Here is a 26096-nt window from a genome sequence, read left to right as displayed (position 1 = left end):
TGGGTTTTCTATTGCTGTCATTTTACTACACCTGCGCAAACCCTGTGGCACAGTCACCTCTTCTGGAATTCTTTCAAAGAACTTCCTTACTAACGAGACTAGAGTAACGGCTTTTGTGACTGTCAGCTAAACAAAGACGCCACTGTTTATAACTGTTCCATCTCCCTTGGAAGAAGAAGAACTCTTCACAATCCTCCTCAGTGCTCTCGGGAAGCCCTCCCTTTCCAGACAGCGGGCTGAGTGCAGCATCAAACCAAGGCCGCCTGGGTCAGAACCAGGGCTCCAGGAGGCAGCCCTGCAACGAGGCCCACGGCGAGGAGGCTGGGTGCCTACAGCATCCCCAGCATCCCCGGGAAGTTCCTGCCCCGCTCTCCCACGAAGCGTCGGGAGGAACGTCCACCTGGGCCGGCAGCACACAAGGGCGACTCGTCACACAATCGAAAGAAACTACACAATGACTAAGGCCACCAGCTCTCTCGGCTGGCCGCAGAACGAAGTTATTCTTCTCCTCTCAGTAAAGGGTGCCCAGGCTTCTGAACTGAGAAAATATCTGTGATACATCTTGATGTCTCCCAGGAGGACAGGCAGAAGCGCACAGGCAGAGGAGCCGCGAGGGGCCGGCAGAGAGGTCTACGAGATGTAGGAGGCCTACCTTAACTATTTCTACTTGGACCCCATCCCAGGCTGTCAGCGGGATCCAGAAGTGCAGGGAGAGCTGGTCGTGGCGCCCCTCCCCCCGCTTCCCAGCCGTGCCCTCCCCTTCTACTCGCAAAGGCAAACTGGCGAGAAGTACATACTACTTGGACCTGTCCGTCCTCCCCGATCTGGTGGATCTGGACCTGCTGGGCGTTGGCCAGGGCGTAGTGCAGGGCCTGAGGCGGGGGCTGCTGCAGCTCACTGGCGGGCGGCGGCGTGCTCATCATGGTCTCTGCGGGGAGATGCACACGAGCCTGAGCTGCCGTCCTGGGGCTGAGCCCACCTCTGCCTCCCTCTCTCCCCAACCACACTGCCCACGGAGATGAAGGGAGAGCCTTCGTTCCTGGACTTCCAATGTGCAGTGTCGTGAGCAACAGCTGTTAGACAGCGGGGCTTTCTCACCTGTAGTCAGCGTCTAAAGATCCAGTGACCCACAGACACAGATGGTTCCCACCTACTACGTAAGTGAAGCTCCTCAGATATAGTGACAAAAACGGAAAACGAAAAACAGGAAAAAGTGCACACTAAACTCTGTGTCAGACCGGCGCAAGGCAGGGACCGTGGATAATTAACGCAACTTGGGGGAGGGAGGGACTTCCCCAGGGGTGCAGCGGTTAAGAATCCGCCTGCCAATGAAGGGGACACGGGTTCGAGCCCTGGCCCAGGAAGATCCCACAGGCCGTGGAGCAACTAAGCCCTTGCGCCACAACTACTGAGCCTGTGCTCTAGAGCCCAGGAGCCACAGCTACTGAGCCCATGTGCCATCACTACTGAAGCCCACGTGCCTAGAGCCCGTGTTCCGCAACAAAGAGAAGCCACCGCAATGAGAAGCCCACGCACCGCAACGAAGAACAGCCCCTGTTCGCCACAACTAGAGAAAGCCTGCGCGCGCAGCAACGAAGACCCAAAGCGGCCAAAAGTAAATAAACAAACAAAAAACTAACTTGGGAGAAAAGTTCCATCCACTCAATTGAAGGAACACTTCCAGTAAAAGTTTACTTTCCATGTTTAACCCAGAATGAGATGCGTTTGTTTTCATGTGTTGTGTATTAGTTTTAACTGTAATACTATCTCAATCAGAGGAATTTTCTTATACACTTAGAACATTAGGACTCAGAAACAAAAAGATTTTAATTTTCAATGTATATACATAGTTTTGTTCTAAAGAATGGATTACTCAAAAAGACTTCTAAAGATAAAACCATATTACATTAAAATGAAATTCTGTGAGAAGTAGAATGCTGATATGAATGGAAAGAGGAAAAAGATTAAATGTCTGATTCTTGAAAAAAAGAATTTTCCTGCATTTTTTAATAGCTTAACGGTGGGTATCAAATTGACATGGCATAGATTCCACTGGCTGCCTTTTAAAAAGTTACAGTATAACAATATTAAGATGTTAATACTTACGAAATTCAAGTTATTGAATTTACCATGTCATCAATAGCTCCCTCTAATTATGCAACGTGAAGACTAATTTAAATCTATGTTTTACAATCAATACTGATATCAAAGTGCAGTGCAAAAAACTGCATCTGTTACTTGCTTGTGGTCAAGAATAATCCAAGAGATACGGCAAGTGACCCCAGGCAACGACTCACGCTGAGGGAGGACCACAGCCCCCGGCAGTGACACGGCAAGGGCAGCCCCTCAAAGGCCTCGCCCCCACTGGCCGCGCTGCCCCATGTCCAGAGAGACACACAGTCAGGAGCTGGTTCTCTGTGACCCTAAGGTTCTGGGCCCTACACGGATGCTCCCCAATGAGAGCTGTGGGGAGAAGCGCTGGGGGCGGAGGTTTACACTGTAAAACGCAGCCACCTTAAACTCAAGCACATACGAAAGTTCACATGGTGTGGCCAGACAGCAGGGTGAGATACAAACGTTTTAATAAACTGATATTTTTAAAATCCCTTGAAAACCAGTGATGTTGTGGTCTGTGTTCAAATTGGCAGTACTAATTCAGCTTTAAATAGACCAGCCTCGGCTCAGAATCTCACTTGTAGCATTTGTCTGCTGATACTTCAAAAGAGAACACGGCAACTCCAGCTGGAATTACTACCAATTCCAAATGAACGGAATCCTGGCTAAATTACACGTTCCTGGATTATGTGTGTCACCAGAACAGCCTTAAGGAGCAGATTCACTGGGTCAGGCCGCGAGTCCACAGGAAGGACGAGGACGAAATCCCAGAGGCCCTTTAACCAACCACCCTGTGCTGTATCGAGTTTGGGCCAAGTAGGCAGTACGTTAAAGTAGAAAAAGATCCTCAACAGAAAGTTACAGAACAACGTACTTCCAAGAGTTTGATGAAAGAAGAACGTGGTCCGTGCTCCTCTCAAAACTCCCAGGGCTCCAGCGCCCGAGGAGGGGCCGCCCTCTGGCTTCCAGCGGACCGCCCGAGAGCAGTCCAGACCCGTCCCAGAGCCCAGAACTCGACCCCCGTGCTTCCCAGACACACAGCACCTGAGGCAGAGGGAGTGCGATGGTGCCGGCCTCCCTCAAATGCTCCTTAAAAGGCACACCTTGACCCCCGCCCCGACGCAGTGCCCCCTGCTGCACAACCCAGGCACAGAGACCCAGGTGGGCGGAGGCAGCAAGGTGCCGGGTGGCACCACGGTGTCCGTCCTCCGAGGCCCATCAGGACGACACAGAGGGCCCCCTGCTCCTGAGAAAGCGCCCGTCGCTCTGGCCATGGACGGTGCTGCTGCAGCCAGCAGACCTTCCCAAGCCACTGAGGCCGGCCAGAGTCCATTCCGAGCCACACGTCCTGAGGCTCAGCGCCTGCCCGGCCACGGCACTGAAGAGCCCCTCATGGTGGCCATTCACCACCTGCAAGAGGCCACGGGACCAACAGCAGCACTGAGAGTTGCCAGACCCACAGCCTGGGGACCTCCCTGGTGGTGCAGTGGTTAAGAATCTGCCTGCCAACTAAGCCCGTGCACCACAACTACTGAGCCCGTGCGCCACAACTACTGAAGGCCACGTGCCTAGAGCCCATGCTCCACAGCAAGAGAAGCCACCGCAATGAGAAGCCCGCGCACCGCAACGAAGAGTACCTCCCGCTCGCCGCAACTAGAGAAAGCCCGCACGCAGCAACGAAGACCCAACGCAGCCAAAAAGAAAAAGAAAAACAAAACAAAACTCACAGCCTCTTAGGAGGAACCCTGACACGTTTATGGACAGAAAAACAGAGGAACTAAAGACATGCAACTACCATTAAAATGAATTACTGTCATTCAACTGAAAGAAACACTAATAACTGGAAGAAAAACAAAACAACAAGTGAGCGAGGGTAAAGACAAAGCATGACATCACCAGCCTGTGATGGAGATCAGACCTCAGGGGCAAAGGCCACCTGAGTCCCCAACCACAAGGTCAGAAGCGGATGCAAGGTGGCCAGCCCAGCAGTCCAAGCACAGCTTCAGGACCCAGCACCCTCCTGCTCCAACGTGGGCTGGACAGGCTTGGGGCCTCACGCAGCTGCTGGCTGGCAACGCCGAGCCTCAGACCACCACCCAGAGGCAGGATCTGAACTGAACACAATCCTGAGGGGCCCGCCTGCAAGTCAGCTCGTCACGTGTCCCGGGCACCTCCAGAGGCGGGGACGCGGGTTCCACAGCCCACCTCATCTGATGGGGACAGGCACTGAGCACGGCCGTGCTGACCAGGTGGCCCCGGGGTAAGACGGCAGATCCCCGGCCACACTGAAACCTACGTCCCTGGAGCCACAGTCCCCACGCCTACCCTCTTAGGACCACAGAGCCAGCCCGGTTCGGCAAGGAGCCACCCCCAGCGGGGCCCCAACTGCTACCTAAGTTCCCAGGACAGAATCCTGGTGGTGACAGAAAGGCCGGGCTCCTCACCGAGAGACTCTTCAATGCAGGCCCCGAACAGAAGCCCTGCTCAGCGCATGACCTGTCCGGCCCTCGAGAGTCGGCTACCCCCAGCTGCATGGTTCACACGGCAAGCTAAGGCCACGTATGTGACAACCACCAAACCACCGAGGAAAACCGCTTCCTGAGGTCTGGCTCAGCAAGATTCATAACCCCGTAAGGACTCCAGGCGACCTGGTTTGTCACCGCAGCGCTTCCAGAACGAGAGCTCCGCCCACCCTGCCCGCTGCTGCCCCTGAATCCCGGTCCCGACCCCGGTCAGGGCTCAGGTCTGAGAGCCACTGCCCAGGGACCGTCCGCGGGAGTTAAAAGACCATTTCTGTGACAACATTTTGAGACATCTTCGGTGACAAGCGATGCTGGTCTCCTTGTCACTCCTGGTGAACTTTCCCAGCTGTCCTTTCAATGCCTGAAAAGAAAGCCTAAGAGCTTCCCGTTCTTGAGGGTGAGTATACCCGAGGCTGCGTCCTCACCATGGCAGTAACGAGCACGACTTAGGCTGCACCCCAGCCTTCGCCTGCAGACGCCAGGCAGATGGTGACAGTGACAGCGAGCCAGCGACGTGCTGGCCCACCAGGCAGAGGGAGCAGCGCTCAGGGTGGCGTCCGAGGTGGTCCTGGCCCAGCTCCTGGTGCTGCTGGGCCCAGGATGCCCTCCACCTAGACAGCTGCCCCGGGAGCCTCTCACAAGGCACGTGCAGGCACAGAACCACCGTTCTCACTCTGACCGTCCCCGGGGCCACCTGCCTGGGCCACCCTGCATCGTACCTGAGGCGCCGTACGAGGACGAGGACGGGGTTCTCCTGGAGAAGCTCTTGACGGCCAGGCTCTGGCCTCGCTGTTTTCGCCGCCAGGCCGTCCGACATTTGGAGTCGATGCTCTGTTTGATTCGATACCAGTCGGATTCCGTGATTCCAAATTTATAGAAGAGGTGACCTGCAAGAACACACCCGAGGGGAGGCTCTGTGAGGCACGGGCCTTCTGCGCGGCTGGCGGTCAGGGCGCAGCGCCAACGGGAAGCGTGACGGGCGAGAGCCGCCTCAGGCCTGCCTGTCGTGTGCAATGATCGCTTCTCATTTATTCAGTTTTAACCCATCTGACGTGATCCACCCCCACCAGATGGAGTCGGGCAACAAGCTGGAGGTGAGGGTTCGCACAAGCGTCCTGGATGCCCCGCGTTCCAACTGTCCACCCTGATTTCACGCACGGCCTCTAGGGTTCTGAGGCCGAGATGGAACGCCAGCTCGTTCCTCCTTGCTCATGCCTGCCTGGCTGCCTCCTTCCCTCCTCTCAAGTGTGGGCTCCAGCGAGAGCTCAGTAACCCTCCCCTCAACCAGCCCACTTCGCCCCAGAATCCTCCCGCCGCCAGCCCCGTCCCGGCGCTCTAACACTTTAGAGAACTTAGATGCTGATGGCGTTTACACCGCTTCCCCCACAAACACGGGGCTCTTTGCTCTCCTCGTCCATGCCTGCCGAGAACCCAGAACGTCCAGGCACACGACAGATGCTCACACATTTGTTGCCCAAATGCTGGTTACAACTCAGCTGAAGACTTTCTTCCACTGCTACTGGAGTCTGAGGCCTACGGAACTTCCCTTGCCTCTCCGTCTGCCTCCCTCCATCAGAATGAGACTCCCTAAGGGCGGACATAATCCACTCCCTGGGGCCCCACCGCATGCCCAGCCCGGCCCAGCCGAGTGGGCATCACCTCCACTGGACCGCTGGCCGCAGAGGGCAGGGCAGCCCTCTGGCACCCTCGCTGTCCGCCTCTGCGCCACGGCGAGCTCTCAGTGGGGGATGTGGGCATCTGAGACCACTTACCAGCAAGGAGGAAACCGGGTGGCAGATGGAGGCCCCTCCCTGCCAGCCCGCCCAGCTCTCACTGGACCACTTCACTTCTTCCTTGTGCTGAATCAACAGGGAATAACGGTCAGGAACACGGGAACCACAAAAAATGCTTTTCAACAGGGTGACCTCCTTTCTAGCTGGTCATGAAGCTTTGCTGATTAACGGGAAAATAAATGCATGAAATTCAAAAATTTAATAATAAAAAGATTCAGCTCGGGGCTTCCCTGGTGGCGCAGTAGTTGAGAGTCCGCCTGCCAGTGCAGGGGACACGGGTTCGTGCCCCGGTCCGGGAAGATCCTACATGCCGCGGAGCAGCTGGGCCCATGAGCCATGGCCGCTGAGCCTGTGCGTCCGGAGCCTGTGCTCCGCAACGGGAGAGGCCACAACAGTGAGAGGCCCGCGTACCGCAAAAAAAAAAAAAAAAAAAAGATTCAGCTGGAAAACTTGCTGTTTTGGCTACTAAGAACACCCAGCTTGAAGCGGCTGCTGAGAGATCATTTGATGCCCAGTCCCTAAACTCTGCTCTGTGGAGAGCACAGACCCTAGGAATAATCAAAACAAAGGAAGTCTCTGTTTTCTTAACTACTGTATTAAGTTTCTTTTGTCTTGGAAAGACACTTAACTTTGTGAACATAGCCTAAGGCATTTTTGACTCCAAACAGAAAGACAACCAACACGTCTGTCACCTTGATAAAAAGAAATTGGGTTAAGGAGGGGCAGGGTTTACAGGATCAGAGAAGATCAACTGCAAGGTAGTCTCGGCCCCACTTTGTCCTCCTGCAGAAAAGGAGGCGGCGCCTCGCTGGTTTCCAGGTCATCGCTAAGCTAACTGAGTCATCGCAATATTTACTGAGACGCTCCATGCCGGGCACGGCTCTAGATGCAGGGCGGGGCTCACAAAGCTCCGGCCAGTTACCCACATGAGTGACAAGAGGACCCAACTACCCACTGTAGTTACCACAGAACGCAAATACTGACTGAGCCCAACTATGAGAACAAGAACCGTAGAGTCACAAGGGGACCCGACCACTAACTACAGCTCTACAGTCACAGGCGGAGCCAACTCCCCACCACAGCTACAGAGGAGCCCAAATACAGGCGAAGAAGTGGCGACCACACGTGTCCAACCACCTCATTAGGCACCTGCTCCAATACAGAGGACACCCTGCAGGCCACCCTCAGATCCCCTCATGCCTTCCCACAAGGAAAACACCTTCCGAATGCCTCTAGGGATTAATGAGATCATGCAAGATTCCAAAGCTTGCTAGTAATAGAAGAGAATACATACAACACACACGTGGGCACACAAGCATAAGAAATGAGTGAAAACATTCATACTTAAATTCAACTTTGTAAAAACCAATCTGCCAGTTCAAAACCTGGCTTACATCCTTCAAAGAAAAAACGTACATTCGTAGAGTTGTGCGTTAGCCATTTTCAAATTCTTCTAAGACATCTTATTACATAGTTCCTTCCAACAGTGACTCAAGACTCCAGCTCGATGGCAAATGCCCCCGGGAAGCTGCCAGGAAACACTAAGGAAGGAGCCAGCCGCACCGATCCTCCCCCACCGAGAGCCCTGCTGCAGGAGGGCACAGGGGGCTCGGCTCCGCCCCCGGAGCCTCATGGGTGGGCTTCCTCTGACTTTGCTAAAAGCGTTCTTCAACTTTTCTGCCAGCCCTGAGCAACCTCAGCTGAGTGAAAGGAGGAGGAACCTCTTACAATGAGTGATAAAAAGATTACTTTGAATTAACTGGTATTTCACACTTGTTGAAGCATTTTATCTCAAGTCATTTGATGCTCCTAAGAAAACCTCATGAAATAAGAACATCAATCTCCTCACTTCAGCTCCAAACCGAGTTATCAGTGAGGAGTGAGAACCAGCCTTAAAATTCGGGCCTCCGGCGCCCACCCAAGTGGAGAAGAAACGGCCACAGAAAGCCCAGCAGCGCCTCCCTCTGCCCAGACAGCAGCGGGCGCCCGTCCGCAGACGAGCCACGTAGCCCCCCAGCAGCCCGGGGAGACTAATGCGCTGCTCCCAAGTGCTGCCCGGGCGCCCCCCGAAGATCTGAGCGGGTCCCCGTCCCTGCTGACCACCTCCCCCTTTCCAGGACGCCCATCGCTGACACTGGTGGTTCCCGGCTCTCATGTGAGCCCCACGAGGGGCTGAGATGCACCGCAGGAAGGACAGACAAGAAAAAAGGCGCGGGGCTTGGAACGCTGTGTACTCAGGGAGGGGTGTGGGGTGGCGTGGGGCTTATCGGTCACAGCGGAATGAAAACCAGGGCACTGCTAACATAGCCTCGAGTTCCAGGGAGAGGGAAGCAGAAACCTGAGTGCTGGCAACTGACTTCTTCACGTGACGGTCTCAGCTCCCGTGTGGGCACCGCGGAGTCCAGCGTCCCGGCCACAGAGCCAGGCTGGCCCCCTCTCCCCACACACAGGAGCCGCAGGCACTGGGCACAGCACCATGAGTGAAGCCGCTCTTCGGTGATGAGGAGAGCCCGGTGGCCGCGGTCGGCAGCTCCAAGGTTGCTGTGAGCCAGGGCGCCCACTTGCGTCCATTCTCACAGGCTCCGTCCCACCACCAGCCCACATGAACCACGACTTCCTCCCAGCTCCCAGAGACACATGCTGGGCCCAGAGGAGCCTGATCACCCAGGTTCCAAAGAACCCAGGCCCTGCGTACTGTGCTGAAGTGTCCCCCAAAATTCATGTCCGTTCCAGGACTTGGGAACGTGACCTCCCTTGGACACAGGGTCTCTGCAGACGTGATTAATTAACTGCAGATGCAGTCACACTGGAGTACAGTGCGCTCTAAGTGCAGGATGACTGCTGCCCTCAGGAGAGGAGACACACAGACACACACACAGGAGCAGATGGCCGCGTGACGACGGACACGGAGACTGGAGTTACGCTGCTACAGCCCACAAAGGCCACAAGCTGTGGGCCTCTGCCAGAGGCAAGACAGACTCATCCGTAGCCCTGTGAGGCAGCGTGGCCCTGCCGGCGCCATGGTCTCAGCCCCGTGGCCCCAGACCCGGACAGGGCACCGTGTTGTCGGCGGAGCTCGGTACGGCAGCCCCGGGCCACTCGGGCAGCCCGTCGCACGTGAGCGAAGCCCCGGCAGCAACACCATCTCTGCCCCGGGGGGGCTGACCCGACGACAGTCCTCCGTGGACATGTGACTCCTCCATCTGTGCCCAAGCTGCTGGGGGGCTCGTGGGATCTCACCACGTCAGCGCCCCCATCACAGGCGTCTTCAAGGACCTGTCGACGCTGGGGAGCGCGTCCACCTCCTCTCTGTTCTCATCAGATCAGCCAGGCGTGTCCCGCAGCCTAAGCAGACGCCTATGTGACCCACCAGTAAAAACCCTAAGAACTAAGGCTATAACATTCTCAATTCGAGGGGGAAAAAGGCAACTGCTCCATTCTTAGGTCACACGCCTCATGACAGCGTGGCCCATTTTTTTTCAGTTCCGATAATGATCTACTTTTGCACGGAGCACACGAACTACATGGCTGGTTGTCCAAATTTCTGGGAGGCCCGTCCACCCTTGGGAGCCCTGAAGAAGGTGGCATCCCGCACGCCTTCGCTCTCCCTCAGTAACCTTGTTCCCGCTCTAGAAGAAGCGCCTATGGGTTTCAAAATGCTGGGCTTCTTCCCTTAAAAAGAAAGCGAGGAAAATCCTGCTGACGCTCAGAGAAGAAAATGTAAGCCCAGGCTTGTCCACGGCGGGGTGGGCGTGGCTGGCGGCGGCAAAGGTATTCTCTGGGTCGGAATTCCTCTATTTTAAGGACACCCACAGGCTTCCCCTGCCTGCAAAAGAAACTGTAGGGACTCCCCTGGTGGCCCAGTGGTTAAGACTCTGCGCTTGCAATGCAGAAGGCACGGGTTCGATCACTGGCTGGGGACCTGAGATCCCACATGCTGCACGGCGAGACCAAAACATCAGAAAAAAAAGAAAAAAAGAAACAACTGTGAGCTAAATGTACAGGGCAATCCGGGCTGCTTACACACAGCAGCTGTCCGCGCGGCTCCCAGCCAGCCCCAGACACGCCCCACCCTTCTCCCAGGCACAGGAGCCTCCGAGAGAACGCAGGCAGGCCGGCCTCGCTCCAAAACACCCTCCGGCCCACCGCTGGCTCCACTGTAAGCACGACCACCCCGCTGCCTAGAGAACCGGTGACCCCTGCAACACGCAGCAGCCATGGTGGCCCCCAGGTGACCCTCAGTCCAAGCCTGACATTCCGGCTCATGATTCCAGAACCCCTGGCATCAGCCGGCATGCTGTGAGGGTCCCGGCTGGCACCGTGCTCTAGAGCGGGGGCGCTGCCTGCCATGAAAGCAACATTCTTTTGGAACACGGTCACGCCGATCCGTCCGCATTGTGAGAGCGGCTGCTTTCAGAGCCCGGCAGGTACGACCCAGGCCTCACAAAGCCTAGAACACAGACGGCAAAGCCCTTACGCACCTGTCAGTTGGCCTGGGCTCTGCCCGCCATGCCCGGCTTTCTTCCCCCCCGAGGGCTGACCTCAGCGCGTCCCACGGGTGGGTTCTCAGGAGCCACCCCACATGATTCCCAGCCTCCGAGACACACACGGGGACTCGGAATGGCCGGGGCCATGAGCTGGGGACCAGGAGGACGAGCCCCCTGGGGTGAGGCAGGGACTGGACGCCCAGCTGAGTACCTGTCAGGAAAACCCGCAGCCAGGCCACCCCCCAACTTCCACCAAGGTCAGTGTGCAGACACAGGAAAGACAACTCCGCCTGTGCATGAAGGCTCCCGGAGAGCTCCTCTCCCTGCTTCTCACCGTCTGCACCCAAAGGCCCGGGGATCGCCGTCAGAGCTCTGTGTGAGCAACGAGGTCCCCCGGGCAGGGTGGCACCCCTTCTCTATTGTGAGACAGTGAACTCTGGGTAATTGGTTTTCCATTCCGTTTCGCTAACTCAGACTCTCCAGCACCAGGTTTTTCAGACGTGACCACCTAACCCTCCTGCCGGAAGCCTACGTGCTTCTCGCGCGTCTTTATCGTCAGACGTGACCACCTGACCCTCCTGCCGGAAGCCTACGTGCTTCCCGCGCGTCTTTATCGTAAGCCGTGTCGAACGCCTTCTGGGTCGGGCGGGCTCTCGGGTGAAACCAGGCCAGCGGGTGCTGACGAGCAGGAAGCGGGCACGCCGCACCCCTTCCAGATGTCACCCGGACGATGCCGTCACGACAGACTCCAGCCTGCGCCACCCTCGCAGCCACGCGGGGGATCCAGATCCCTATGACGAGGTCCCCGGCCCCACCAGCGATGGCAGCCCAGAACCCCAGCCCTCTAGGACAGGGACGAGGCGGGTGGCCTGCCTGTGCCCTGGGCAGCCCTTCCTAAAGGAAACGTTCAATCCGCAAAGGGCTCTCTTGGCCCCGTGCCCAGGTCTGACCCAGAGCCCCCTCCCCCCGACAGCATGGTCCCACCCCCAGCGGAGCCCTCCCGCGGCCGGCACGGGGGTGGCGGCAGACACTCACAGCGGATGCCGTAGATGGTGAGGGGGTCGAGCTGCTTCTTGCCGTGCTTGCCCTGGCCCGAGAGGTTGGAGACGGCCTGCACCTCGCGGTGGAAGAGGTAGTCCAGCAGCGTGAGCGCCATCTTCTCGGCCGTGCGGCAGTTGGTGCTGATGTGCAGCATGTCGGAGGGGATGATGGCGCAGCGCACCCGCATCTCGGGGTTGTTCTCGTCCCCCAGCCACGTGCCATTGGGGTAGTCCTCTGCGAGAGAGAGGGGTCTCGGTGAGCTCCGGCCACTGCCCCCGCTCTCTCTACCTCCAGCAAGGCGGCCCGGGCCGTCCCCAGGACAGGCAGGGGGCCCACAGAGAGGAACAGGGCAGCTGGCGCTCCTCCCGCCCAGGAGGAGAGGCGGGAGACCCCTGTCTGCGAGCCCACCGGCGCCCCGCCAGCTCCGTCTGGGATGAGAGACGATTTGGGAGGCACACAGTGGGCACTGGGCCTCCCGGCTACACCCTGACCAAGTGGGCCAGCGTCCCCCACCCAGCCTCCCTCTCTGTCACAGCCTCCCAGGAGTTGCAGGATCGACCACGTGTGTGAAAGGGCTTGACGGCTGTCAAACAAACATCAACTTTAAAAAGCCTTATCCTTTGGCAAAAGGAAACTCCACGTATGATCACAAATCAAGAGGACTCTTGACTCGCTTGGACATCTGGCCGCTCTCCAAACGCTCCCTTCTGATCCTAACGTGGAGGCAAGTTAAGGTGTGAGCGGCGGCCCCTGAAAGCACCAGCGCCGGGCGGCGATAAGGGGGAGAGTTAGAGCCTCTAAGAGGGACGCAGCTTCCTGCCGAGGCCGGCGGGCCTTTAAGCCGTGTCCCAGCCAACAGGGTCATCACTGTTTCAAGATTTCTCACGCGATTTGTTTTGAAATGTCCTGATATTTACATTCTGGCCTGTACGCGCAAAGAAGGCCCCACAAGGGCAGCCAGCCCCGCCTGGCTTTGCCGCAGGCCTGGAACAGAGCACGAGGCCCAGAGGCCAGCCGGTCTGTGACTCGCACCCCCTGCCCTGCCACGCCACAGGCAGCCGCTCCCGGCCGGGCTCCTGAATCACAGGACATCCTCCGACACCAGGCGAGGCTCTGCAACCCCGTCAGGACGACCACGTCACCGATGGGCCGGGGCGGCCGCTGGAAGGGCCGGGGCGGACGCTGGAAGGGCCAGGGAGGCTGAGCTCCTGACTTCAGCTAAGGACAAAGAACAAATCACAGATCTGATTTTTGGAACTCGGAATCAGAGGTAAGTCAGAAGAATCATTTCTCAGGAACACAGATGGTTTAGAAGTGAAGAGGTAGAGCTACGAGCACAGGCTCGGATACGTGCAGTTTTCTCGCCAGCAGCCACCTGTTACGTTCACCTGCCTACAGGAAAGCTAGTGGACACGTGATCTAAACGTGGATGGAAAGCGACTTTTAGAGGCGCTGTCTCTCAGTCATCCCTGGAATGCCAAGAAGGCTCCAACTCCTGGAGAGTTTATTAGTTTACCTACAGACACTGGGCAACTCTACGCCTGGCACTGGGTCTAGTGCTCAGGATCTAAATCCTCAGTGAATGTAGGATCACAGGCTTAATTACACCAAACAGAGTGGAAGGACCACCCTCCCTCCACCTGCGGCCATCAAGCCACAAGCAAATAGAGGGAGGGACAGGGAGGGGAGTGGGGGGGGAGGGGCAGGCCGCTGCAGGAGGGGCGCCGCGTTGGACTCAAGGACAGTGGGCTGCAGGCTCTACCCCACTGCCACGGGGCCAGAGAGCCTTGCGCTTTTCTCAGAAACAAGTACCATGAATTCTACAAGGCCGGCTCCCGCATTTAGATAATATCTTTAAAGCAAAGTAAACGCTGGGCAGGAGCTCAGCATCATTTTCCAAACCGCGAGTCAACATCTCATCAAAGTGACGCTGAGCGTGCGTGGAGGTGGCGGGATGGCCGTTCCGTCCAAGAGCGAGGCCGGCTCGGCTTCTCCATCACTGACTCCGACTGAGAGCCGGCTTCCCCGGGGGCTGCCCGCACACGCGCCCCCTCCTCGGCTCCCCAGCCCCGGAAGCATCCTCTTTGCCAGAGCCCTCGCACATGCACCATGACAGAACCAGAGGCTGCGGGGCTGGGGGTTGGGGGTCAGGGACAGAGTCCTGCCAGCCCCCAGCAAGGGGGCCTCGGCTCTCTGGCCGGGGCAAGGAGCGCCCCACCTGTCCAAGCCCCAGACCTGGCCCTACTGCTCCAACAGCGATGCGCCAGAGCAAGGGCCACCTTCCTTGCAGACGCCACCCCGGACAGCCTCAGCCTCCCAGCTCCAGCGACAACCGAGAAAGGCGGGGCCACGCCACGCCATCCCACGCACACAGCGGGGTCACACGTGGGTAAAGGCAGACACTGTCAAACTGATCCAGGAGGAAGGAACGAAAAAGCGACCTCATCTATTAAACTTAATTCTTAGGAAGGCAAAACACCAAGTTAAATGAATGAAAGCGTTCACAAAGGAAAGCCAAGCCTCATTTTTACGTAAAGAATGACCATCCTCAGACCGATCAGAAACTCCCCAGGCTTCACGGATGATCTCTGCGAGCTGTGCTGCAGAGGAGAACATGGAAACGGCCGGACGGGCTCAGTGAGGAAGCGACCGGCTGGCCACCGTGAGCGGGAGGGCGCGCGTGGCCACTGCAACGGGCTCTGCGGGCCCGCGAGGGCTGTCTCCTCGCCCAGTCCCCTGCTGACACGTGGCCACGGATGAACGCCCAGCCCCAGAGCTGGCAGAGGGGCCTCCAGGAGTATTACCAGGACATTCTGGAGGAGGAAACATGGCATTTTAAATTCCTACAGAAGTTATTATTTCAGGGAATACTGCTCCCCCCAAAAAATAAATTAGTCTAAAAATTAACTATTTTCCCTCCCTATCACTCCGGAAAATAATGGCTTAAACATCTCTGGTCATGTAGGAAATTGTCCAGAAAGTGTCTTTCAAACACCTCAAAATTTTGCAAGGCATTTTATAACCTGTCTACAACCTAACTTCCTTCATGCTGTGAGTCTCAGGTGTGTGGTCATCTGACCAGCAAGAAGCCCGAGCCAGGCGGACAAGAAACACAGCCTGCAGCAAGTCTGACTAACACAGCCATTGTCGTGAGAACAGAGGACCCCTCCGGGGCAGGGAGGACCAGGGCTGCACGGTCACTGCCGAGGCACTCCCGGGAGACGGCAGCGCCTCCACGCTCCCTGGCCCAGACGCTAGGGCGCACAGTCCTCACCCAGGTGCGAGGACCACACCTGCTGACTCCGCCCCAAGTCACCTCTGACCCGACCCGACCCGAGAGCCGGAGCCCAGCCTGGGCCCAGCTTCCCACCAGTGACAATGAATCTCGTCTTTTAAATGTAAAACAAGACGGAGCACCAGCCCACATAAATATTTGAGAAATCTGCCTTTTGACAATTCAGAAAGGATATATTTATTTTACTAAAATAGCTTGGTCCAGTTTTGGCATCTGAAACAATAGATTCTAGTGGCTTTATTTAAAAACTACCAGTTGGGTTATAAGAAAAATAAACTTGCTTTCTATTCCAATCATTTAAATCTTTAATTAAATTAACTGACATTTCTAAAAACGCTATTCAAAGAAAAACCTTCAGCAGTAGCTTCAACTTTCTTACCAAACAGTTCAGAATACAAATACTTCTTGTGAGGGTCTATTTTAGTTCTAGGAAAATGAAACGAACGGGAGAAAGCCCCAAGACGAAAAAGATGGCCACAGTCTCAGGGTCGCCGACTTGACAGAGAGATAAAGCAGCTACCTGTGCCATGCCTCCCCTGCTCCCCACCCGCTGACACACATGCATACATACACGTGTATACACAGAACACACACGTCCATACAGGCACGCACACACACGCACCGGCACACGTCCCGAGGCAGCTGATGCACACACCAGCACGTCCACTGACACCAGGGAGCCTTGGTTCGGAGCCACTCGGCTGGGCCCGGGCCTAGGCGTGGGAGCTAATCGCGTGGGGCAAAGACAAGACAGTATCTACTCCGCGCCTCCTATGTGCCAGGACTTCACATGCCTTACTGCAACTCAGGGACTCTGAGTAAACGCGACACAAGGCGTCACCACTCCTCCAAAGCAAAGGGCAAACTGCGAGTCCTCCGACAGCAGCCTGCATGCCCTGCACACGCGTCACGCAGGCTGGGAGGTCACCAGCACTCCAAATGCCACCCCGGAACCAAGCCCAGCCCAGCGCCCGGGCTCTCTCCAAAGACGCCGGTGTTCCGTCCAGGGGGCCCCAGAAGCCTCTAAGTCCTGTGCGGGCAGCTGTGATGGAGGGAAGGGCCCCCAGGATGGGCCACTCGGACACTTGCTGCCTTGGCTCCCAGACGCCCTGGCCGCCAGTCCCCCTCAGCGATCACTCACAACAGGCTTGGTCTCTGCAGCCACGAGAGGGGACCACCAGGGAGGCGTTTCAGTCTCCACCCAAGGGATGGTGACGACGCAGGCTCTGAGGTGAACGGGGTGTCCACACACGGCCCAGGGGGTCACATGAGGTCAGGTCCTCGAGGCCGGCTCCAGCACCTCTGGGCCAGCCTCAGAGGACACCTCGTGCCCACGAGCAGGGATCAGGCTGTGCTTCCATTGGGCTTTTATAAAGGCTGCCCAAGCTGGTTACGAAGTTCTCTACATGTGAGGTGCGGGCTGGGGGTGGGGGGGACCAAGTGGCCCCGGGAAGGGGCTCAAGGAGGCTTTCCAGAACAGGCCCTGTGGGCCGCCTCTCAGCAGGGACCACACTCCGTCCTCGGAAGCTGTCGCCTGTTTCTGAGCCCTTGTGAATTAAGGTGTTTACACCCTGACTGTGAGCCTCATTCAAGGGTGACACCTGCAGTGAATCGGTAACACTCCAACCGACCACAGAACCTGACAGCTTGCCCTCCTGGCTTTAGACACAGTAAACTATGTGCCTGCAGCCCAAGCACCTCTGCTCCTTTGGGACTGACGTGACATCTTTAAGCTATGGACAGATTGACAATTTGGGGTTTTTAAACTGGGAATTAGAAAGCGTTAGGTTACATACAGGATAATGCTGTAGGGAAAGGGAAAACCACAAACGTCTCTGGCACTGCGGCCAATTCCATCCCCCGAGGCTGGGCCCATCCCACAGAACCACGTGGCCACACCTTGGACGGAGCCCAGCCTCTTCCGGGGAATCCCGCCCGCTGAGCACAGTCGTCATGAGCTCAACTGTGACAACAGCGAGTGTCCAAGGACACTTGGCAGAAAGAGCGGGAGCACTGGGCAGAGACGGGGTGTCCCTATGCTGGGTCCCACATGCCGACCCGAGACTCGGCGAGGGATGCTGTGACGCCAGCCTCCGGCCACTCTTCTCTGATCTGGGATCAGTGACCATTCACTACGGGGTCCTGCACAAAGACCCACTGACGTTGTTACACTACTCCTCTCTCTTAATCCTGCTCTTGTCAGCGGCCTACTTACGACGGCTGCTAAAAGGCGTTTTAATGTTACCAAATACACAAAGGATTTATGCAGGGACTTCCCTGGCGGTCCAGTGGTTAAGACTTTGCCTACCAAGGCAGGGGGTGCGGGTACGACCTCCAGTCGGGGAGCTAAGATCCCACATGCCTCGCGGCCAAAACACCAAAACATAAAACAAAACCAATATTGTAACAAACTCACTAAAGACTTTAAAAATGGTCCACATCAAAACAAATCTTTAAAATAAAAAGAATTTGTGTTAAGAAAAGTTCACGTAAAATAAATTATGTGAACAAATTCTCAAGAAATGTTGCTGGCTAAACTTCCTCCTCAGCACACGTACAGCTGCAGTTTCGTGAACACAGCAATTTGTACTGATCTTGTTTCGTAGCCCACAGCCCAGCAACACCCCGGAGAAGGTGCCCCAGGGTCCCCGTGCTGTGCCTGACAACGCTGCTGAATCAATCACCTGCTCCTCCCAGACTTTCTCCCTGCCCTGCCCCCCACCCCAGCACAGATATGTGAGTATCTGTACCTATTTATACTCACAGATACGTGAGTATAAATCACTTCACTGACTGGGGCTTTGCAACATATACAAGGCTGATTTCTGACAATAATTCAATTATAACAGAAGTACTTCCCTATTAAAGGCAAGTACCAAACGTTTTACATGCAGGATTAGTCAAGTTCCGTAAGAATTATGAAATGCATAAACGGCAGGAATTAAACTCTTTATTAAGAATCTAACTAAATCCCTTCATTAATGCCCAGATCCCACTTTTGGTCCACTTTGGCTAATCTGTTTCTCTGACTCAGTTCACCAGTTTAATCTTGGAACGATGAACCCCACACACTTTCAGTACTTCCCAAAGATCGGGGTAAACGAAGGCCTTGTGCCGGGGAAGAGAAGGGCAAGAGCTAAGAGCTAAGCCTGCGGCTCACCGCTCCCCACCGTCAGCGTTTCTCTGATCCAAACGGAGCTGGTGCCGTGACAGCCAGCACTGCCGATTAACGCACGGGTAAATCCCCTGGCACCACTCCAGTATAATAAAGATCTGCTAGGGGACGGCATGCCAATTCGTGCAGACAATGCGGAATTCTTAAGAAACAGCCATGCTGAAACTCTGTGGTTCTCTGCAATCAGGCACAGAAATACTTTTATAAGAAGAGAAGAACGTCTGTCTACGTGCAGCCCTGGGCTCTTATCAGGAAGTAAGACGACTCCACCTAAGGCCGAGCCTCCAGCCCTTCAGCGCCTACATCTTATCCCCATTTCTCTGATAGGAAGTAGCTGACTGGACGCTCCCCAGTCGAGCAAGCTATTCTGGTCCCGGGAGGACGCGGGAGGGAAGCAGCGAATCCGACTCTCAGTGCATCATAAATGTCACAGGATGTTGGCCACAGGACGCCACTACAGGCCCGTGTGAGACGTTCGCAGATTAGCTCTTTTGCCCACATTTACGTGCACACACCAGCGGTCTCTGTTCCATCTTCCCAAACCCCGTGCCAACCGAGGTGGCTCAACCTGACATTCTCAGGACGTAGAACTGCGGGGGGGTGGGGGGGGACACATTCCCGAGGACAGTGGCAGCAAGCTTGCACTCAGACACACAGAAAACCTGTACTTTTTTCCCTACAGATTTTAATGCTAATAAGCTCAAATTCGGATCCCTTTTTGTAAGCTCACGTTAGAGTCAGTCTGCAGTCCCCCCTGAAATATATTTCACATTAATCAGATCACATTAGGGCATACAAACTTAAAAGATGACATTTTTGGTTTTTATGATAACCCCAGACTCCCCCCAAATTATCCAATGTCATGTTTCAGAGCTGAGGCCGTTTAAACCAAACAAGTTAGGCCTAAAGTACACAGCTAGACCTACGGGAGTATTTACCCAAAATCCACATGGAAAAAGAATAAGAACAATTAGCTTTCTCTGCAATTGTTACAGATGTAATTTTCATTCGATATCCACTAAGATGAAATCAGGAGCAACCCTCTTTTCCTCAAGTCTAATGAGTAGAGAGACTAGCTGCCCTGACCCAGCAATTCCACTCCCAGGTATCAGCCCAAGAAAAATGAAGACACGCACAAAAACCTACACACAAACGTTCAGAGCAGCACTGTTTGTGACAGTCAGAAAGTGGGAACGCCAGCGTCCATCAACGGGCGACAGATCGGCAAAGTGTGGCCTATCTACACACTTAGATGGGCCGTCATCCGGCCATAAAGAGGAATGAAGGACTGGTGCATGTACAACGGGAGGGCACCACGTGCTTCCACTCGTATGAAACATCCACAACAGGCAACCCCACAGACAGGAAGCAGATCAGAGGTGGCAGGGCTGGAGGCTGGAGCACGGGGGTACTGCTGTGGGGTCTCTTTGGGGTGGTAAAAATACCCTGCAATTAGACAGGGGTGATGTGCACCCTCTACCGGCACGTCTGCTTTAAAATGGTCAGTTTTATGGAATGGAAATTAGACCTCAATTTTTTTTCTAAGTGGCCCAGTTTGCTTTTTCTCTGTTCCCTGCTCTGCCATCTCAACCCTAGCAACTTATGTTAGAGGTGAATGACGTTTTAAGGAAAACATTTTCAATGCTTCAGATGTGGTAACAAGTCTAACAGGAAAATCTTTGTAGAAAAATCTATACTGTGCTCTTAGGAAAAATCAACGACTCAGACGGAGAAGCAGAAACACCTCACCAGCCCTTCCTAGTTAACAAATTATAGGCTTGAGGACCCAGTGACACGATGCTACATCTGCCCAGTTCCCTCCTCTCTCTCTGCGCTATTTTGGGAAACACTGACTCAGCCCTCAAGAGAAGGGCAAAGCTGCCAGGTGGCAGGAACCCTCTGGAGGGCATGCCAGGCCACCACCTGGACCCAGAGCCAGGTGAGAGTGGACCCCAGACCCAGCAGGAGAAAGGATGCTCCCCCTATATCACAGTGGGCAGGGGCAGCGTGGACTCAACGTGGACGTGTGGCCCCTCTGAGTCTGCGTGAGGCCCTCATCAGAGACACAGGACAGAGCTGTGGTCAGACAAGTGAGCCAACCGACAGCTCTCAAGTTACAGCTGTCCATCATCGGAAAGCCTCCAGAGCTAGATTCAATAAGCAAACCTGACTGAAAACGATTATGTAAATCTGCATCAACATGGAGAGATTTCTACTATGCAATGGGGAAAAGCGAGTTACAAACTCGTAAATCTAGCGTGTATGTTAACGCAGAAAAAGCCCAGAGGGTTTCTGGAGATCTCTGGATGAGGAATGTCTCCGGTTATTTGTACTTTCTTTGTCATTTTCATATCTTAGCATCTTTCAAAAACAATAAACATATATTACTTTTCTAAAAAGCAGGGGAAAAAATTACAGCTGACACCGGAACAATGTGGGGGGTTTCGACCCTCCATGTGGTCAGGGATCCACACGTAACTGCTAGTGGGCCCCCCGTGAACGCAGCGCCCCATATTCACGACTCCCCGTGTGCAGATCGTACAACGCTGTAACAACTACTAGTGAACAGTCCACGTGTCATGGACCCGCGCAGTTTCAGCCCGAGTTGTTCAAGAGCCGCGGCACGCCCATTACCGTCCACGCGGAGAAGAGGAGCAGCTTCGAGGACGCACCTTCCGAGTTCAGGGTGATGAGGGTGACGTTGTTGCCGATGTTCTGACTTCCTGACTGTCCACAGTTGGAAACGGAGTCGCTGGCCTCGGACCCGCTCTCCCCGTCCTCATTGTGGCTGTCCTCCTGACCTGGCACCTTCACCACGATGGTGTTCTGCCGACGCCCGGGCACCGCGCTGCGCGGGAAACAGAGACACCAGCAGTGTGGTGAGAGCAGCACAGCAACACGCAGAGATGGTTCTGTACCCCGACGTTCTCCCCTTCACGTCTCACAGAAGCTACCTCTGCACACGCACTGGGCCACCAGCCTTCCCTCAGCTCTTTCTACTCAGATTAATAGCAGGAGACAGCCTGTGGCTCCAAGAAACTGTATGAAACTTGGAACGTTTAAAAACATGTTTACATCACAAAAGAAGTGAAATCACAAACCGCTGTGACTCAAGGCCTAGAACGCTCCCTTCCGATCATGGAGGTAACCCTACAAAACGCGGACCTTTGAATCAGGGTGAGATTGAGGCCGTGTCAAAGGAAAGGCTGAGTGAGAGAAAGTATGTCTGCAGACCCAGACTGACTGCACCGATCCACTCCGTCCCGAGAGATGTCCTAGAAATGACCCGGCCTGTGAAGACGCAGCTCTCACTCCCAACTTGCCCACTGCCAGAAACCGCTCGAGGGGGCTAAAACAGCCAGTCGAGGATCTCCTGGGGGGCATCCTTAGCACCACAAGGGACCCCGATACAGCGCAGTAAGGCACGGCCAGGAAACCAGACACCAGCCAGCTCCGAAACCAGCCTTCTGAATGACCTTTTCGACTTCCTTCGAGATGCTGCCGCGCACGGGGAAGGGGAAGCAGCACGAAGTCCCTGCTTGCCGAGGCAAACCCCGGGGGGCTCCATCCTGGGGGCTGGACCTCGCTAAACGCTCCGGACCTGGCCACGACTCCGCCCTCGCGGGCACGAGGCACACGGACCCTCTGCTGCTCTGCCGGCCCACGGCCTCGGCCCGGAGCGTCCGCACCCACCTCCCGCGGCCGGTCTGCTTGGGGTCTGGGGCCCTGGGGACCTGGGCTACAGCCAGGTAGAAGCGGGACCGGCTGCAGGAGGGCCTGCGAGACTCGCCGGGAAGCAGCGCGGTGGGGCCGACGCCGGCGGGGCGCCAGCACACGAGGGGCGATGGTGCCCTCCACGCACTCCCGCCTCTGACCCAGGGTACAGCCAAAGCGTGTCCAAAGAAAAAGGGGTGGAAAAGGCACCACCTCGAAACGCCTCCGCCACTTCACCAACCAGAGGGGACGTCGCCGACCCGACATGCTCGGACAGACAAGACAGATGGGAGTGAGGTGAGAGGGCGGGATCCGCGCATCGTGGTGAGCACACAGGGTACCTCCCGCCGGCACGCACGGCGGTGGACACAGGCCAGGCCGTCCTCCCCAGACCCTGGCCGCGGAGAACCCTGGGCCCAACGACACGGGCGCCCCAGGACGCCGCCCTGTCCCCGGGGCCCCAGCGGTGGCGGTGAGAGGTGGGGTGTCGTGCTACTGACTTGCTAATGATATTTTCCAGGGGATCCGGTGCCCTGCCGCTCAGGGGGTCTTCCATCTTGGCTACAACGGCGTTCTGCCGATCACTGTTGAGAATTACTGTAGTCTGGGGGACGACGCTAGGGAACAAAAGAATCACAGAGAAAAGAAGACCTTAACACGACAGCGTTCATTGTCAGAGCACAGAGTCATCAAAAGTCAGCGCCCACGCCCCGAGCTCCAGAGGGGAGGCCCCGGCAGGGCTGCGCTACGTGCACGGGTGACACCGGGCAAAGTGCGAGCCGGGGCTGGGCTTCTTAATGGAGAGTCTAGCTCTGCTCCTTGTTGGCACTGCCGGGAGAGTCGGGTTACAAATATTTACATGTTTACAGAGAAGAGACAGAGGTGTCACAGCTGTCACTGTGCAGGAAGGTTTCTGAAGGAGCAGGTCTGCATGAAAAGCAGCTTGAGACTTACTCACTGCATCCAGCGAATTCCCACGTGCAATCTGGGCTTTCGTGACCACTGTGCTTATCAGTTCCATCCCAGGATGTGAGTATCATGACAGAAAGGGGCGAACACCTGCGGAGGGGCTGCGGGGGAACCGCCGGGCACTGACCTCTGGGTTCTGCTGGGCCAGTGCAGGAACTACAGCCAAGGGTCCGGGGACTTTGCTTCGAAGGAAACGATGCTACAAAAGAATTGTGCCCCCCCGGGGGCTCTTTCCGGAGGGAGGCATGTGTTTATTTATTTTTTTATTTTTTGAGACACGTGTTTAAACACGCGGGAGCCAGTGGCTCGTCTCTAAGCACAGTCGTCAAGATTTTTTGCTCATTAACCTTCCAGCCCTCAGCGCTTCCCGCCGTGCTTTGTGCAGAAAGAACAGGCACTCGAGATGTACAGCAGTGTTACCTGAGAGCAATGTCATGCCTGGATCTCTCTCTCCAAACTCCAAGTCGGGGAAACCCTGCTTTTACAGGAGGAAAGCCCATGAACCCAAAGGCACCCATGAGAAGCCAGCCCCTGTCCCAGCCACACCCTGTTAAATGTCCCCAAAAGCAGAGGCACAAATGGCACCGTGTCATGCGGAAGTGAATGGCAGGACCACAGGATATTTTCCTAAAAAAGAAGCATAATCGCCTGCATTCCACTCAAAGGCGTCAGCATTTTCTCAGCCGTGCTACTTAATCATCAGTGACACCTGAACTAACCCACCAGATCCTGACCACCTACCCACAGGTCAGGCACCACAAGTGGCCAGGTACCGAGGTCACACACAGGGTACCCACACAAAGGTGTTCCCTCTCACCCCGATAGGACATCACGATGGACACGAGCACATTCAAGGTCTGAGATGTCTGCCGGAAATAAACAGGTTAAAATGGATTCACGCCAACATCCGGCAAAGTCGTTAGACTAAACACACCTCTGTTTCCTAAAGGACCTTAAGACCAAGGAAATGCTGGTCTGAGACAACCAGCTTCAAGCTGGAGCACAGGGAGCCCCGGGGCACCTGACCGTCCGGGGCCCCTCGGTGTGCAGATCCCGCAGGGCCTCAATTCCCAGACGCCCTCCTTCCAGAACGTTCTATGTCCTAAAGATGATGCCCCAGGAGAGCACCTCTGGCCAGTGTGGTTGTTCCCTTTCACAAAGCCTCCCCGCAATCACATTCAGGCACCCCGTCCATCCAGACGTAAGACAGCAGGCGCTCTGCGGGGGTCACTCCTTACCACTCGCCTCTGACAAAGCGCACGCAGGACCTACTTAGGGTTTCAGCTCACAGATAATCAAAGTAATCTGTGATGACAGACCACTAAGACTGCTGGCACACACCTGCAAGAAATGAGGACCTCCTCCATCTTCCACAGATTTATTTATGTAAACACAGCTTCTCAGAACTTCAAACTATAAAAACTGAAAACAGAAATGGAACCAACATTGAACCCTGCGTCATTTTAAGTGATAGATTACTCATAACCGTGCAGAGATTCAGGAATTAACTAACACTAAACCCCATCCATCTCAAGGGTAAATTCACAACACTGCATTGTTAACTATAAACTGGTAATAATTTACCCTGTTTTGTTCAACTGTGTACTAAGAACTGTAATGAGACCTCAATCCAGAAGAGCTTTTTTTTTTAACCCTCCAGGCCTCACGGTTACAGTAGATACATTTTTCAGCTTCAATTTCTATCCGTATTTCTGTTGCACAGGAATGCACCAGCCTGGCTGACAGGATAAAATCTTGTGAAGGAAATGAAGTGGGAAAGAAAGTTCAAAAAGCAAAAGGGACGATGTAAAATTTGACGGTCCAAAGCTTATTCATCAGGGGACTTGTTTTTAATGGATGATGGTATTTAGATTATAACAGAAACATTTAAGTGAGCAATGAATCTGTTTTTAAATACCAATATTAATATTCCAGAAAATACACCTTTCCACTAATGCAATTACGTCAACCTCAAGTTGTACAACTTAATATTTTGTTTTTCAAAAATTGTGGAACATCCACATCACATTAAGACAGCAGGGCTTCCCTGGTGGCGCAGTGGTTGAGAGTCCACCTGCCGATGCAGGGGACGCGGGTTCGTGCCCCGGTCCGGGAGGATCCCACATGCCGCGGAGCGGCTGGGCCCGTGAGCCATGGCCGCTGAGCCTGCGCGTCCGGAGCCTGTGCTCCACAAAGGGAGAGGCCACAACAGTGAGAGGTTCGCGTACCGCAAAAAAAAAAAAAAAAAAGAAGACAGCAGTAGTTATCCTGAGGGTCCGTACGGGGCAACTGTCACAGCACGTCAGTGTCCTGCCAAGGCCGAATCACAGCCCCAGGTACCCAGTCAGACACGATTCTGGGTGCTGCTGGGAAGGGGCTTTGCAGATGTGATAGAAAGTCCCAGTTGGTTGATGGTAAATTACTCGAGAGACAGATCACCCTGGGTGGGCCTGGCCTGATCGGGTGAGAGCTTTAAAAGGCAGTTTAAGGGCTTCCCTGGCGGTCCAGTGGTTAGGACTCTGCGCTTCCACTGCAGGGGGTACAGGATCGACCCCGGTTGGGGAACTAAGATCTCACATGCTGCGTGACATGGACAAACTAAATAAATAAATTAAATATTTTAAAAAATAATAATAAAAGGTTGCATGACATGGACAAACTAAATAAATAAATATTTAAAAAAATAATAAAAGGTTGCATGACATGGACAAACTAAATAAATAAATTAAATATTTAAAAAATAATAAGAAAAGGTTGCGTGACATGGACAAACTAAATAAATAAATTAAATATTTAAAAAAAAATAAGAAAAGGTTGCGTGACATGGACAAACTAAATAAATAAATTAAATATTTAAAAAAATAATAATAAAAGGCAGTTTAGGCTGTCCCCGGTCTTGGAGACTCCAAACAGCTCCTGCCCATGGGGTGCCACCCGGTGACGATGCCCCCTGCCTGTCCACCTGCCACACAGACTGTGCACATG

The 26096-nt window shown here is 54.9% G+C and overlaps 1 protein-coding gene across 10 annotated transcripts in view; it reads right to left on the bottom strand.

The window, feature by feature from the left end:
- The window catches only part of BANP (BTG3 associated nuclear protein), a 104213-nt gene that overhangs the window by 30738 nt on the left and 47379 nt on the right, over positions 1–26096 (bottom strand). For 6 of the 10 annotated variants that reach the window (XR_010939381.1, XM_067721305.1, XM_067721308.1 and 3 more), the window contains 5 exons: positions 22643–22759; positions 21101–21276; positions 11953–12192; positions 5357–5524; positions 791–928 (listed from right to left, as the gene is read on the bottom strand). Coding sequence is in view for 9 of the 10 variants with exons in the window: in XM_067721305.1 (XP_067577406.1) it covers positions 791–928; positions 5357–5524; positions 11953–12192; positions 21101–21276; positions 22643–22759 (839 nt within the window). In the remaining variant the exon portion in view is untranslated. The remainder of the gene's footprint in view (positions 1–790; positions 929–5356; positions 5525–11952; positions 12193–21100; positions 21277–22642; positions 22760–26096) is intronic. The other 4 variants (XM_067721311.1, XM_067721304.1, XM_067721306.1 and 1 more) reach the window with 3 other exon arrangements.

The sequence above is a fragment of the Pseudorca crassidens genome, chromosome 20, assembly GCF_039906515.1.
Source record: "Pseudorca crassidens isolate mPseCra1 chromosome 20, mPseCra1.hap1, whole genome shotgun sequence".
Classification (NCBI taxonomy): domain Eukaryota; kingdom Metazoa; phylum Chordata; class Mammalia; order Artiodactyla; family Delphinidae; genus Pseudorca; species Pseudorca crassidens.
This window is presented reverse-complemented; position numbering and strand designations above follow the sequence as displayed.